Below are 15,098 nucleotides of genomic sequence, written 5' to 3'. Positions count from 1 at the left end.
TTACGCTCTTCCACTTGCTAATAACGGTACAAAAACACGTCAAGTTACCTCTGGTCAAGTTAAAACTTAAAATGTCATTCGGCAGAGCACCTAGCCGCGGACAAAATAATTATGCCGTTGCGCCGAAAGTTAGATACCGATAATGCCCGATCTGCGTCAACCTGTGTGCAATATAAAAACACACAGTTGTCGGCCAATCAGAGATCTCAAATTTTTCATTGCACACGGGTATGCGCTTCGTTCGTTTTCGCACTGAAATTGTGTGCAATTTTAAATTTTCACTCGAGAAAAGTGTATGAAATGTGGCATATTTTATAGTGGTCGTCGGAAAAGCATATTTTCGTCGACTTTTGCGCTGCGCGTTCTGTCCCAAATGTGGTTCCTACCATCTAAGTTTACACAGAAAGACGTCTTCTCCAGTGGCGCACCAATAAAATAAATAAATAAATAAGAAACTCAACTGCAATAAACGATAGAATCGGCGATCGCTAGGCGCGCTACCTCATAAAATGGGTATAACTTTTTTATTTATGAAGTGCCAAGAAATGTTTTTTAAAATCTTGTACACAACAAAACGTAAAATAAGTTACGCTTTAAATTTTTTGGCAAATATACGAGAAGTTTATTAAGTTTAATTTTTTTTTGTTTTTAAAATGTTTTTTTTGGGAAAAAATAATTATTTTCTTTAATTTAATTTATTTAAATACTCATTCTATAGGTGTTTATGTAGTGAATAGGTCACTAAAAGTCCATTTTTGTATCTTTTGTAGTTTGCAAGAAAAATGCATTTTTCTAATTCGCTGCAAAAAAGTTTGAATCTTCATAACTTTATCAAAAATGATTATTCAAAATAATATTATTATAAAAAATCGCTTCGAAATTCGAAAAATTAATTTTGGGTGGTCCGGTTGTGAAATTTTTACTCATCTGCCAAGTTTTTTACTTATATACACTCGGGGACACAAAATCTTTGACGTTTGAGTGTAGTCTTGTGCATTATTGTCATTGTCATTACTTATGTATTACTCAAAGTATTGACAAATTGCAGATTTTGAACTATTATGACTAAAGTATTAAAGAATATTAAATAAGAATAGTCTCTTTAGTTCAGAATGGTATGATTTACAGTCAGGTGCCTGCAATACTGGAAATATCGAAAATAGGGAAAATGCACATTTTTGAATTTCGACGAAAATCGATAGTTTTCATGTCGTATAATATGATGTCGCTAGTGGAAAAATTGCAAAAAAAATGTTTATAATTTTTGAAGCGCCTTTAAAAGTCCGATTCGAGCGAGATTGGAAAACATACCTATCAGCGAGGCTAGCTTTGTGACGTCACATCTCAGCTTCGCTTTTAGCGAAGCCGTGCGTTTGTTGTATTACTCTAATTCGATTGCCGTCTTTATAATTGAAAATGGGGTCAAAACAGTGGTGTTTTGTGCCAGAATGTAAAAGTGCTAGTATTAATGCACCCGAAAAAATATTTATAACAGTTCCTTAAGACAATAAGAAGAAAAAAATGCTTTTCCGCCGCGAGATGTTCGATGTCTGATGTTTCTATAAAGTGTAATATTTTAAATTTATTGTAATTAATTATGATATTACCCATGATACATGTAGGTATTACATTTTTTTATTGACTTTAACTCTAGTCCACATGCTACCTACACTGACTTTATTTATTAAAGTGCTTTATACAAACTTAAAAACAATGAATTTTTTGCTTAAACTGAAGATTTTTGTTATATCCGAAACAACTGTCAATTGTACATTTTCTTAAAGACTTGAAGCGTTGGGGGTTTTAATAAAAAAAAAAATCCTTTGGCCTAACGAAAAAACTATTCGAAGAAATTTACCAATTTAGTTGCGACTTTTATTCTATAGAGTAGTCTACAGTATATGTCCCCGAATTAAATTTGCAAAAGGAAAAAAAAACTTTATTTTTAATTTTACGCATAAATCACGGAATAATAGTTTATGCTTAAATTAAAACTTATCAGAATGTGTTTCTAAAATCGTAAAAAACAAAAACTAACAAAGAACTTTTTTATTTTTAATTTTGCAACAAATGCCAAAAGAATAAAATTTATTCCTTAATTTAAACCAATTTTAAATATTTGATTAACCTACACCTCTTTCAGCACATAGTTCAATAATTCTAACTCGTAATTCGACTGTTTCGAATTTTATCGGATGCAACTGCATTTATTATCCGAGTTTTTAATACTGACCCATTATTGAGTAAATTTTGCTTTAATCTTTAATGCACTATTTGATATTTTGAATTCACAGACTACTATTATGTACTTACGATTAGAAAATTCAATAAATAAAAATATGAAAAAATTGATTTTAAGAGTACAAACTAATAATTTTGAAATTTTAATTGCAGATTTATCTGTTTTGAATTAAGCAAAAATGTTATTCCGTTGTCATTTTTTTGTAAAATGTAAAATAACTTTTTTTTCTCTCTTGTGAACTCAATCCGAGGACATACTGTATAGTGGATTGTATAGAAATTAAAAATTAAAAAAACAACAAAAGCTTTGGATCAGTTATTGTTATTAATTTAGTCTGATTATAAAAAATCCAATACAGTAAACCACCTATTTAATTTCTACCAAATTATTGAATTATAAATTTTCTTGCGGATACGGAGAGCGTATTTTTCATACGAATCATTTCCGAATATAGAAAAAAATAGGTGGTTATTATATCGTACATAAATAAAATTCAATCAAATCAAAATAGATCAAAATGTAAAAGCATATTTTTTCTACAAAGGTGTCATGAGAGAGACAGAAATAATAAATCTGACTATGTATTTGTAGAAATTATCGTTAATAATGCGATAAATGCGCCCGCCGACCGAGAATGATGCAAAGCAAAAATGTGAATAAACGTGTGAAAGTATACCGGTTGAATAAGAAACATCAACATAATAATTATAATTGTATTTCTCTTGGATAATAAAAATCCAACCATTCATTGTAAACTGACATATCAAGTTAAAGAAAGATGTAGTTACCGCGACACTTTCACAGCAAAGTTAGGATTTCTTGATAAAAAATCCCATATCATTCGCACATCTACGTGTCTCAAATTTTGTGTGTCGGCTTTTTGAAATCCCGTTTCCATTGTGTATAAATTCTTTTGCAAAAACAACCATAAATTGCAACGCTGGTGTTAAACAAATGTTCTGCACACGGAATTCTATCAGTAGGCGGAGCGTGCAACTGAGATGTGACGTCAAACCAATGAAAAAGTGTTTTAGCTCCCGCCTGAATATTTAAATTTCTTTAGCCAATTTTGGCAAAACCGTCATGTATTTTTCAAAAATTTTTGCACCACTGCGTTATTTGAACAATATTCTACAAAATTTGGTACAAAAACATATAGGTTACATTTTTTGCATTCTCCCTATTCCATTGTGCACCCGATCTCCTAAACGACCAATCATAGAGTCGCATTTTAAATTTGGCGTCTACAAACAATTCTCTGCAGGAAAATAGAAGTTTAGTTTACAAGTTTTTGTGGCATGACATATTTCTAAAGTGAAATTGCCTCGTATTTTCCACCGACGACCGAGCAGGTTTTAGAGACATTTTTCAAATATTTTTTTCTGAAATTTACGGCATAAGTAGATATGTTTTCAGTTTTATTTATTTCAATTGCTAGAGAAGCAATTCATAGTTATTTATTGTGTAAGTGAGAGAAATGCGACCCTATATGTACAGTGGCAGCCAAAATAAAATGGTACAAGCCTGGACGAATGAATTATACTTTATACAGGGTGTCCCAGAACTTGCGCCCCAGAGAAAAAGGGCTTATGGAGGCAACAATTCTGAACCAAAATTTCAAAACTATAATTTTTTAACTCAAAAAATAACCGAGATAAGACAAAAAAACTGTAGCCAATCCTGAAGCTGAACAGAATTTGAAAATTGGTAACTATGGACACATACTATCATCCATTGGTCAGATGAATATTAGACTCTCGTTGCCTAGGAAATTGGGATGGCCGTTTACTCCACTTCTCGAATAAGCTTTCGGGATTAGTAGTCAATTTTTGTTTTAAAATTTACCATCTGTATTGCTGTCGGCACCCTCCCTTGCTCTATTTTTTCAAAAATTGAGCTGTGTATAACAAGCTTTAAAAGTAGGCATAATGTTGCAATTACTGTAGAAGTGTAGACTACTTATATGGTGATTTGCTTATTTTCTTTACATTGTAGACATAGCTTACCTATTGTAGGTTAATAAATTATTTAGGTCGTTATGATAACATTCTACTAGTAGTTCAATTGTTTAATTTTGGAATTACAATGTCGTCCAAAACCGGAATTTGGATTCCAGTATCTTTGTTATAGGTGATTTTAAAATAGATTTTAAAATCTATTACAGCTTTTGTAAATGAAGGAAGTAGGCAGGTTTCGTTTTTTAAATTCCTCTCATTTAAAAAAAAAAGACATTGATTCCAATTTTCATGCTACGCCAATGATTACTAAGGTTACTAAGGTTACTAAGGTTACTATGCATAGGTGCATTATTAACGAACAAAATGCTATACGTTGTTGTTAAGGTTATTTTTCCGGAGATCGTTTGTTTTTAGGTACTATTAATGCTGAAATCATCTATTAAAGTGGGTTATTAATGAATAATTTAATGTGTTTATTATAGGCAACCAATTACACACGCAATTGAATAAACTCAATAATGATCTGAAGACGCGGCTCTGAAGGCCCTGGATCTGTTTGTTTACTTATATCAAATCAAAACGACGATTTTTAGACTTCACATAGAGACTTCTATAGTTTGTACAATGAGAGTTTGAATGACAGAAAAGTCACTAAATCTACGCAATAAAAAGTGTACCACACACCATAATATTTGGTTTAACTCCGCCTACCTTTTGGGCCAATTGAATTTTAGCTGGAAGTCTGATTCACTCTGCAAAATTTTGATAGTTCGTCGATATTTGCTAAAAGTCGGGGTAGAAATGTCCACACATTAGAAGATGAAACACCATCAAAATGGACGAAACTTTCACGATTAATTGAATTCTGGCAAAACCGCAAATCTTCTTGACATGTGTGACACTTGAGCCGTTAAATTTTTGATTATGTTGATTATATTATTTCTTGATTCGACAAATTCAAATCGTCATTTGTTCATGTGGGCGGGGTTAAACCAAAGTTATAAAATTCCGACTATAGTTAAAGTCAATGCTGTCAACCCATTTTGCGTAGGAATTTAGTGTTTTTAGTGTATTTTGTAGCATAATTTGCTACCAACCTATATGTCAAGTGTCGAAATCTCCAAATCTCTCACCGGATATGCTATAGTTCGATAGAGATTGTTTGGAATTACACTCAATTTTGACAACTGCACATCTATCATACACATCACCTCACTTTAGTTTTTGTATATTTGGTTGCATAACCACCTTTGTAGCAATTTTTTTTAGTGAATTTTTCAATATTCAATCACCGGAAGAGTTTTGTAACTAACTCTATGGTTAACCTTTTCACTGCGCAATGTTTTTTGGAAAATTTTGTAACTCTGCGCGGTTTGTTAGCTCTTGCGACAATATACGTTCCGAGCGAGTTAAAACGAACATTATTAAATACATGAAAATTAATTTGACATAAAGAATCTAAAGGATCTAAAAGTACGAAAGGATCGAAAATATCGAAAATATCTAGAGGATGTAAAGGATCTTAGGGATCAAAAGGATTTAAAGGATCTAAAGGGATCTAAAGAACGCTGGGAACGTAAAGATTGTGAAGGATCTAATAAAGGACGCAGGGACCGTAAAGAACGTAAAGATTCTAAATGATCTGAAAAACGTAAACAAACTGAAGAAGAAAAGAAAAAAACTTCTAAACAAATTCAATTCAGCAAAAGTGCAATTTTATTACATAAATGTGTATTACTCTTACAAGAGGCCACAAAAAGTTTCAAATTCAATGTAGACGCACCACTTCAGTTCGTTCAACCTTCTCAATACCATCAAGAGGCGCCCGTTTCTTTAAATGTGGTTCGTGGGTTAGATATTCGTACGCATTTTCAACATTTTCTGATTTTTCGTTTTCAATTAGATCCAATTTAATGTCCTTCGTGTCATGCCGGATATATTCACTCACACTTGTTGAAAGGATCTTATTAATTTTCGTCGAAGTATCCCAATCATTGCCCAACAAGTTATTTTCTTTGAAAACGATGTCGACGCCTAAATCTGGATGGTTTCGAATGACACCTTTGTGGGTAGATTGTCTAAACCTCACACTCGAATCTGGAATTGTTTGAATTTGTGCTTAAAGTATGGAAAGTGGAGTTGCAAACTTACCAGCAAAAGAGGACTTTGGTTGCACTTTCATTGGAGGAAGGTTGAGCTTTTTGATGATTGCAGTAACTTCGAGGATTAGTAAGCAGTAGAAAACACACATTAGTAAGTTGATGAAGGTTTCCATCATGAAATTTGGAGATGAGTAGATGTGGACCATCACAGTGTGTTGTAGGAGTTTGAGGCCTTTCTGTAAGGCAGAATTCATTGTAAAATTTTGATTGACAAGACCGAAGTGAAGTTTGGTAGATTGATTGAAACACGCGAAGACAGATGTGGCAAGAAAACGCACACGTTATTAAACAAGAAGGAAACAGTTAAATATTAAATCATTTATTAGAAGTATAAATTGTCCAGTATCTGTTTTAATAATCTTTTGGGAGTCTTCTCTAAATGTCAACACCTTTCAATGATTGAAACGTTTTACTGATCTTATCCATCGTGTTTCTAAAAATTATTAATTAGTGTTAAATGTAACAGATAATTATTATGAGCACCGTTTGATTAAAACGCAGTCGCTATATTCTCCTTTGGTCTTCTCCAACTGAGATCTCAATTTTTCCGTGTCTAGACAGGCTCTACATAACACACCGTTCCAAGTTTGCACACTTTTATCGCTTACTTCAACAATTTTTCCCTCTCCAGGTGTCTCCCAACATTTCGCATTCTTACTAGGGTCTTCAATGTTTTTAAAAATGAACTGATTGCTTTTGGCAAACTCTAGTTGTCGCTCTAGATGTGTCACTTTGCGTCGTTCGTGCTCTAATCTAACATTAAAATTGTAATTAAAGTTATTATCAGGAAGAACTTACTCTAGATCACTCTTTTCCACTTGTTTTGTCAGTTTGTTTTGACAGGACTCTAATTCTATAATTTTGGTTTGGAGTAATCTAATTTCGTCTGCCAATGAGTAATCGTTTGTTTCTTTAGGACTGTTTGCGTTATCAAGACGGATTTTGTTGAAATTCTTTTTTTGTGGCTTGTCCGGTGGTTTTGAAGGAACATTGCTATTTTTGTTATCTGTCATGTTCAACGTTGAGGAAAAAACAAAATGTGTTACGGTAACTCAAAAATTTTTTGGCATGCGAATGAGGATGGTCATTTCTACGTAGAAGAATTTTTTGGAATCCACGGAATCCCTGTAGGTACGCCACTTCCTCGTTTTCCACATACCAAACTTCGGATTACAAGTAGGACTATTTACCTCTTATCGAGTTTGCGGAAATTGTTCTGAGTAGAAATGACCATTTTGCAGGAGTTTAACACTTTACTTTTCTTATTCATAAATAAACTAAAATTTACTTTCGCAAAATACAAAACAAATAATTTGACAAAACTTTGCAATGTCAATGTCAATGTAACCGGGCAACGTAAGGTTGGATAAAAAAGTATGTCGTGTAACGAGTGAGAAAGTTTGCGATTTCTAGGAAGAGAAACATGCTTAGTAGTGCTGTAATCTTTTTGAATAGAAATGACTAATTTTTTACATTCTTTACACATCAGAGGCGTATTATGGTTAATTAAGGGACTAGGAACATTACAAAATATATATATTTAAATAAAATAAGGTTGTATGTACTAGTACTTACCTTAAGATTGCTCTACCTATATTTTTTATACATTTTCTTTAGATTGTTTTCCCGGTATTGTAGCCAATGATGGTAAACTATCGTGGAATCTGTAGGAGCAAGATCTTCCTAAATTGCGATTTGAATCGAAAATTAGCTGAAATATAGTGTGGAAATTAATAAAAAATATGCCGTTCTTGATTTTATACCTTCAAATTTATGCATTTAGGGGTGTTTAAAAATGGAAATTTTTATATCTTCTAGCAGAAGACCTTTACATAGTAAAAAATCTATAAAATCAACGTAACGATGTCAAATTTAGCACATACATACACACATATATATTGTTTCTTGAATTCTCTAGGTTTACTTATGATTTTTTTGGATTTCCTTAAAATTCTGGCTTTGCTTTAGATTTCATAGATTTTTCTACCCTCTGTATACATATTCACGGGGAATGAGTTTTTGTGCATCTTCTCAATGTTCTCTTTAGAACATTTTCAAAATTCTCTTAATTAATGTTTTGAGGTTTTCTAGATTTTTTCTAGTTTTTTTTACTTTCAATACTTTATCGATAATTCTCAAATTCTAGATTCTTTTTAAGTTCAAAGATTTTCTTTAGATTATCTATAATTTTTAATTTTTCATTCTCCTCAAATATATTTAAGGTTAACTAAATTTTCTGATTTACGTTTAGAATTTTTTCTCGTCTTTTCTAAATTTTCAATGGATGGTCTAAATTGTCTGGAACCTTCTAGATTTTTTCTACATTTTCTAGTGTTTATGTTTTTTGAATGTTCCTCAAATTCTCTCTCAATTCTTTTTTGTGTTTACAAATTGTTTTGGATTTTCTCTAGATTGTGCATAAATTCTTTGTAACATTTTTTAGGATCGGGGAAGAGCACCGAATATTGGATACTTTAAAAAATATATTAAAACTATTTGCTCTTAAATTGAATCAATTAAATTATTATTTATATTGAGTTTGAAATGTTTACTTTATGATTAATACGTTTAAATTTCAAAAAATACACTATTTTTATTTTATCGGCAACTATGTATTTTTTTATAAATTTGATGCTTTACAAAAAGGTTTCCTAATACAGGATATCCAATAATGGGTATTAAAGATCCGTATATGGGATATTCAATAATAGGACCCAAACATAAAAATAAAAATATTGTTTTTATTTATTGACTTCAAAAGTTAATTGTATTTTAATAAACAAGTAATTGAAAATTAGTCGTAATAATTAATAAAAATCTAGTCAACGACGTCCTTCAATACAAGGTGTTTATAAATGTTTCCAGCATCAAGGTCGTTCTTGAATTTCTGGCGTGCACTACTTGCCGCTTTGTTTTCATAGTGAATATAACTATCTTGAAAATTATTTATACTGTTACTAACATCAACGACGATTCAGTGTCCAAATTTTTGATTATCAGGTTTCAAACCAGAACTAGTTCAGTTTTCTTCTCAAAACTTTGCTCTATGATTAACTACAAATATCAATTGCAAAATCTAAACCTACATTTACAGTATGTCCCCGGATTGATTCACAAGAGGGAAAACAACTTTATTTTTCATTTTACAGAAAAATGACAAAGGAATAATATTTTTTGCTTAATTTAAAATAAATAAATCTTTAATTAAAACTTTAATATTATCAAGCTGTGTTCTGGAAATCGAAAAAAACAAAAAATAACGAAGAACTTTTTTATTTTAATTTAGCAAAAAATGTCAAAGGAATGAAATTTGTTTCTTAACTCAAACCAATTTCTACTATTTGATTGGCCCATTACCTGTTTTAGCACATAGTTCAATTCTAACTCGTAATTTTTTCGACTGTTTCGATTTTTCTCAATTATTGTTAAGGATGCATTTTTTTTCCAATTTTTTAATACTTATACATTATTAGGAAAATTTTTCTTTAATCTTTAACGCACTATTTGATTTTGTGAATCCACAGCCTGCTATTATTTGAATACGATTACAAAATTTAATAAATAAAAATAATGAAAAAATTAATTTTAAGAGTACAAACTTATAATTTTGAAATTTTAATTGCAGATTTATCTGTTTTGAAATAAGCAAAAAATGTTATTCTTTTGTCATTTTTTTGTAAAATGAAAAATAAACTTTTTTTCCCTCTTGTGAACTCAATCCGGGGACATACTGTATAATGATCGGTAAATTTCTTTGGCATTTCGTAGCCACCCTTGATGCTAGAAACATTTATAAACACCTTGTATAACATTCAATTACATGGTTACTTAATATTGGATGTCAAATATTGAGGGCACCAAAGTATCCAATATTAGGGATTTATCATACTTTGTTTCGGAGAGAAAAATTCCGTATTCATTATGCCAGAATATTATTTTTTATTGATTTTTACTATAAATCAAACATACAGCAAACATTAAATATGATTTACTTACCCAATAACTCAAATTGTATAATAAATAAACGTATTTAACTCGCGCAAACAAAATACTCAAATTAGTATGAAAGACTTTCGTGTTGTTATTTTTGCTATATTGGAAAACTGACACGTGCGAGGAGTCTAGGACCTAAAATCTTGTCAAACCGCAGCCTATGACGTAGAGGTAACTAATGGCTCGCCTTTCCAAACACAGTTAGAGTGGTATCCAATATTAGGCAACCATCCCATATTTGGTGCTCTTCCCCTACTTACCTCAAATTTTCCTTAAATAATATTTATAAACATACAGGGTGTTAGGTAACGTAATGGTTCTGGAGGCTGCCGGGAAAAATAACTATTCGTAGTTTTTTTTTTGTGTTTTCCTCAACCGTTTAATAGCTAGAAGTGTTTGTTTGTAACCAAACAGAGGTCAATTTGTAAAGGATCACCGAATTTTGAATCAAAGTCATACTGAGAATTTCTTTCTTTCTTTGACAACTGACATTTATTTTATACCAGTGACGTAGTTAGTTCGTAATTGAGAAAAGTAACTAATTTTCCGGTCCATAAAGCCATCGTTGTTACAGCGGTGACATGTTTGTATTGATCAAAATGATGACCATTTTGAACATTTGGTTTTCCCAACTTTTTGCAAACACAACTGCACTACTATTCCTTTCTCTTATTGGCGCCACTGATTTCAGTTAGAAAATATTCATTGGCTCGAAAGACTACTTGGATTTTCGCAAAATTCGAAATTGGATTAAATGAATCTAATAGAACAAATTTAAAGGCTTGTAGCTTTAAATATAACGAAGAAATTAAAGTAATTACAGAATTCAAAACAGTTTATTTTTCTTGATTAGCCCTTAGCCTATGGCCGTAACGTTACTTAACCCGTATAGGAGTACATGTGTATTGTCCGGTATTGTTTATATTTTTTTGGAATTTCTCTAGCTCATCTTTAGATTATATTAATTTTTGTGCTGATTATCTAGATTCTGTTTATTTTCAAAACATTTTTAATTTTGTATTTTCGAACAACCTTTATTAAATACATACATGTATTTACGTAGAGAATAAAATTGTCGATCAAAAGGGATCATTTTTTTAGAATTTTAATTTTTAGGGTCAACCAGCATTCCTAAATGAAAAAAATATAATATTTTGGATATTTAGAAAATTCAATCCAAAATCAAAACGTTTCCAACTCTTTATTAAAATTTTGTATGCAACAGCACATTTACCGACTTTCGTAATTTTTGGTATTTTTTATTTGAATGTTTGATGCCAAAATCAGAGCTTACTGGCAGGATTTGTGTTAAATATATCTTTCCAAAACAACATTCTGTCCGCGTCAGGATTGGTGCCAGTTAGCAGCTTATTTCCTATTTCAAGAAAATTCATTTTCTGATGTGTTACTGGTTCCCACTCTATGTTAAGAACACACGTGAACTCTTTGTTATTTGGATCGCCATATTTGGCAAAATTTGTCCATAACTTTGTATATCTTGTCACAGCAAGTTGTTCAGGACTATGTTGTTCAAATTCAGGTGTGAGCGCGTTTTTAAATAGGTATCCCAAGTCGTCTCCATGGCACGTACCTGAAATTTTACATCTTTTAATTGGCTGGCATTTTGCAAACGTGTGTCTGGACTTGACGCTAATTTGTCAAATCAATGACACATGTCGGTGAATGTCAGATATCAAGACATACTTCAACTAGATAAATAATAATTTTATAGCTATATTTGATCTTCAGCTCTTACCAGGTTCGGTAATTCCTGCAATCTTCTTCATCATATTTAAATTAGTTTCAAGAGACATTCTGTATAGATAAATCGGGGCGTACGATGTGTTTAAATGAAGATGTACAGCCTCCAAGATTTCTCTCACAAAAAAGTTGTCTGACTCCAACTAAAAAAACTCCATAGAATTTCATTTTAACCTAATCCTAATCTTACTAAGTAATACTTGTCTTTGTTGATTGTTGATGGAGTCTCGTTGCCGTAATAAAATTCTTTAATTTGACGAGCAATTTGTTGAGATGTAGAAGAATCACGTTGCATGTTAAGAAAAAAAGGAATTGATTTCTGGAAATCGGTATGAGGTTTAAATGGTTTTGGTTTCTGCATAGCTTCTCCCAGCATTCCTTCCCTGTTTGTGTAACCAATTATGATGGGAACATGATTGTACTTGCCGGATTTAATTATTGTTTTTGGGTCTTCAGATATGAAGGCTCCTTTCAGGTTTCTTTCGATGACCGGGCCATGTGGTCTTACCACAGAAACATCTAGTTCCTAAAGAGTTATATTTAATTTATCTGTGTACGGCTGATTTTTTTGTACAGGCAACACATTTTACGTTCCACCAACTATTTTTATAAATTACAAGCCATGCAAAAATAATTTTTTGAGTGAAATTGCCTACGGTGTGTATAATGTGTTGCCTATGATGTGCATAGTGTGTTGTCTACAGAACAATGAACCCTTTGTATGTATAGTGTACGAAAGAAACTCACATCAGGGAGTTTTGACGCGGCTTTGTATATTTCTTTCGGGGTAAGACTTTGTAGTACTTTTAGGATATCTCTCTCTTTGAACGACTTTAACCCCAACACTTGTGCGAGTTCGCGAGCACATCTTCTTCCTCTAGCCCAATTATTCAAAGCGCACCCACTTTGCATAATAGCCTTATGAAACAACCCTCTAGCCAAAGGAGACAGGATGAGATAATGCACAGCTGCACCTCCAGCACTTTCGCCAAAAATGGTAACATTGTTTGGATTCCCATCAAAGAATGTTATGTTTTCTTGTACCCATTTCAAAGCCATTACCATGTCTTTAAGTCCTGCATTTCCTGGTACATCCAAACTTGGATCCTCAAGACTGAGAAACCCTTCAAAATGGTTTGAAGACATGTTAAGTAATAATTAAGTGGTTACCAAAAAGTCCAATTCTGTAATTAATCGTAACTAAAACGATATCTTCGTTCATGAGAAATTCAGGTCCGTAAACGATCGAGCTTCCTGAACCGGAAGTGAAAGCTCCACCATGGATCCAGACCATGACGGGTTTCTTACGGGGGCGAGTGGCATTGCTGGGTAACTAGAATAGAATAAAGAAGAAATTCTTTAAGTTTGATGTAGATCGTACTGTGGGTGTATAAACGTTGAGAGTTAGACAATCTTCACTTCCTTGTAATGTTTTTAGTACGGGATTGAAATGAAAGCAGTCACTTCCTTCTTCCGTTGCGTCTTTTATTCCGGACCATGGCACTGGAGGAACTGGTGCCTGCAAGAAGTTAGATAGATATAAACTTACTTTTGAATAGAACTACTTTGAATCGAAGGACGCCAAGTGGAGGTTTTGCATAGGGAATTCCTTGAAAACTGTAGAATTTTCGGTTATGGCTGCTCGTGCCAGTTTTTCCACGGAGAACTCCCGTTGAAATTTTCACAGTGGGTTGTTCCATTCTAAAAATGTTAAGTCACTGGAATTATTATAACAGTTCTATTTTATACTTGGAATTTTTAAATTATAATCGCAATAATAATCACAGAACACGTACACAAATTTAAAAAACTACGTACGAGGTGTACATGATTAAGAAAAGTTGTTGTTTTCACGTCTCGGCTTATCTTTTGCGAGTATGTAGGTTCATTTATTTTGTAGAAGTTCAAAGTTCAAAGAATACTTACTAAAGGTGCGTTTACACGGACGATTGATAAATTTGTGACAAACAAAAACCATTACATAACTTTTTTAATTCTTTTGATACCAGACATTTTTTAGATTATCCTGTTTCTTCATTGTTCTAAACTGCTTTTTTAATATAATGGATTCATCAAATTTCTTTCGTTTTTTGTTATTTGAATTTCGTGGATTTTTTGAATATTCAGAATTATTCAGATTTATTAATAAATTTTTGCAATTTTTGAAGTAAGATGACTTGGGATAAGTGCGAACGTGGGGTAAGATCGAACGAGGCTAGTTGCATCCACATGCAGACAGCAACATGGTTGTAGCGGGGTGTCCACGTTTGAAATTGTCTTTCACAGTTACCATCATAACTGCTATTCTACTGGAAAGTTCTTTGCGTTGAAATTAATATTTTGTTGATTTTTTGTTGCGAAAATAAATTCGAACGTCCCAGGTAGCAGAGTTAAGTCTAATGTGTCTAATTAAGTTCGAATTTGCACCGATTTTGCAATAATTTATTGTTTCTTGATTCATTCCCTTCAAATTGACTTTATATAAATAGGTGCACTATATCAGTAACTTAAGTAACCTTTGTACATATCAAAGTTATCATTGCTTAAATTTAGTTAAAATTGGTTCATAATTTTATTCAGTAGAGACTGAGAATTCTTAACGAGTCTAAATTACGTTCGAACTTGCTCCAATTCACCTTATGTAATTATTTTTCGTTTTTTTATCCGACTTTTTTAATTTTTGCAATGTCGAATTTATATTTTATTTATTAGTTTCTTTTATTAATTTTATTTTTTTTATCTACTCGATTTTTAACGTTTGTGTTTCTTTAATTTTCTCCAATTCGTATCTTCAATTTGGAAAACTACTATTCTACTATTATTCATATGCCATATTTTATTATTGTTTTTTGTTGTAGTAGTTTTTATTCAATGCTTCTAAATGAATAATTGCATTAAATTTTATTGCTTTATTATTAAAACTAGAATTTACAGAACGTAATAATATTGACTGATATAAAATATAAAAAAAAAAAATTTTTT

The 15,098-nt window shown here is 31.8% G+C and overlaps 3 protein-coding genes across 3 annotated transcripts; all 3 read right to left on the bottom strand.

Annotated features, from left to right (window-relative positions):
- Positions 1 to 5,968: 5,968 nt before the first annotated feature.
- Positions 5,969 to 6,556, bottom strand: LOC148180322 (uncharacterized). Its single transcript, XM_088036481.1, has 2 exons — positions 6,352 to 6,556; positions 5,969 to 6,297 (listed from the first exon to the last, which is right to left on the bottom strand). The coding sequence occupies exons 1-2, from the start codon at positions 6,554 to 6,556 to the stop codon at positions 5,969 to 5,971; spliced, it is 534 nt and encodes a 177-aa protein (XP_087892607.1).
- Positions 6,557 to 6,737: 181 nt separating this feature from the next.
- On the bottom strand, positions 6,738 to 7,375 carry LOC148180321 (uncharacterized). The gene is made up of 3 exons (XM_088036356.1): positions 7,161 to 7,375; positions 6,846 to 7,115; positions 6,738 to 6,795 (listed from the first exon to the last, which is right to left on the bottom strand). Exons 1-3 carry the CDS (start codon positions 7,373 to 7,375, stop codon positions 6,738 to 6,740), a joined length of 543 nt encoding a protein of 180 aa, XP_087892482.1.
- A 3,797-nt stretch (positions 7,376 to 11,172) lies between these two features.
- Positions 11,173 to 14,023, bottom strand: LOC148180320 (juvenile hormone esterase-like). Its single transcript, XM_088030044.1, has 8 exons — positions 13,935 to 14,023; positions 13,682 to 13,817; positions 13,498 to 13,635; positions 13,287 to 13,449; positions 12,864 to 13,240; positions 12,307 to 12,642; positions 12,112 to 12,259; positions 11,173 to 11,946 (listed from the first exon to the last, which is right to left on the bottom strand). Exons 1-8 carry the CDS (start codon positions 13,943 to 13,945, stop codon positions 11,639 to 11,641), a joined length of 1,617 nt encoding a protein of 538 aa, XP_087886170.1. The 5' UTR covers positions 13,946 to 14,023; the 3' UTR covers positions 11,173 to 11,638.
- Positions 14,024 to 15,098: the final 1,075 nt, after the last annotated feature.

Source organism: Gnatocerus cornutus, chromosome 1, assembly GCF_029298725.1.
Source record: "Gnatocerus cornutus isolate USDA-ARS CGAHR chromosome 1, icGnaCorn1.1, whole genome shotgun sequence".
NCBI classification, from domain to species: domain Eukaryota; kingdom Metazoa; phylum Arthropoda; class Insecta; order Coleoptera; family Tenebrionidae; genus Gnatocerus; species Gnatocerus cornutus.
Note: the sequence above shows the minus strand (reverse complement) of the source record. Positions and strands in the feature narration are given on the sequence as shown.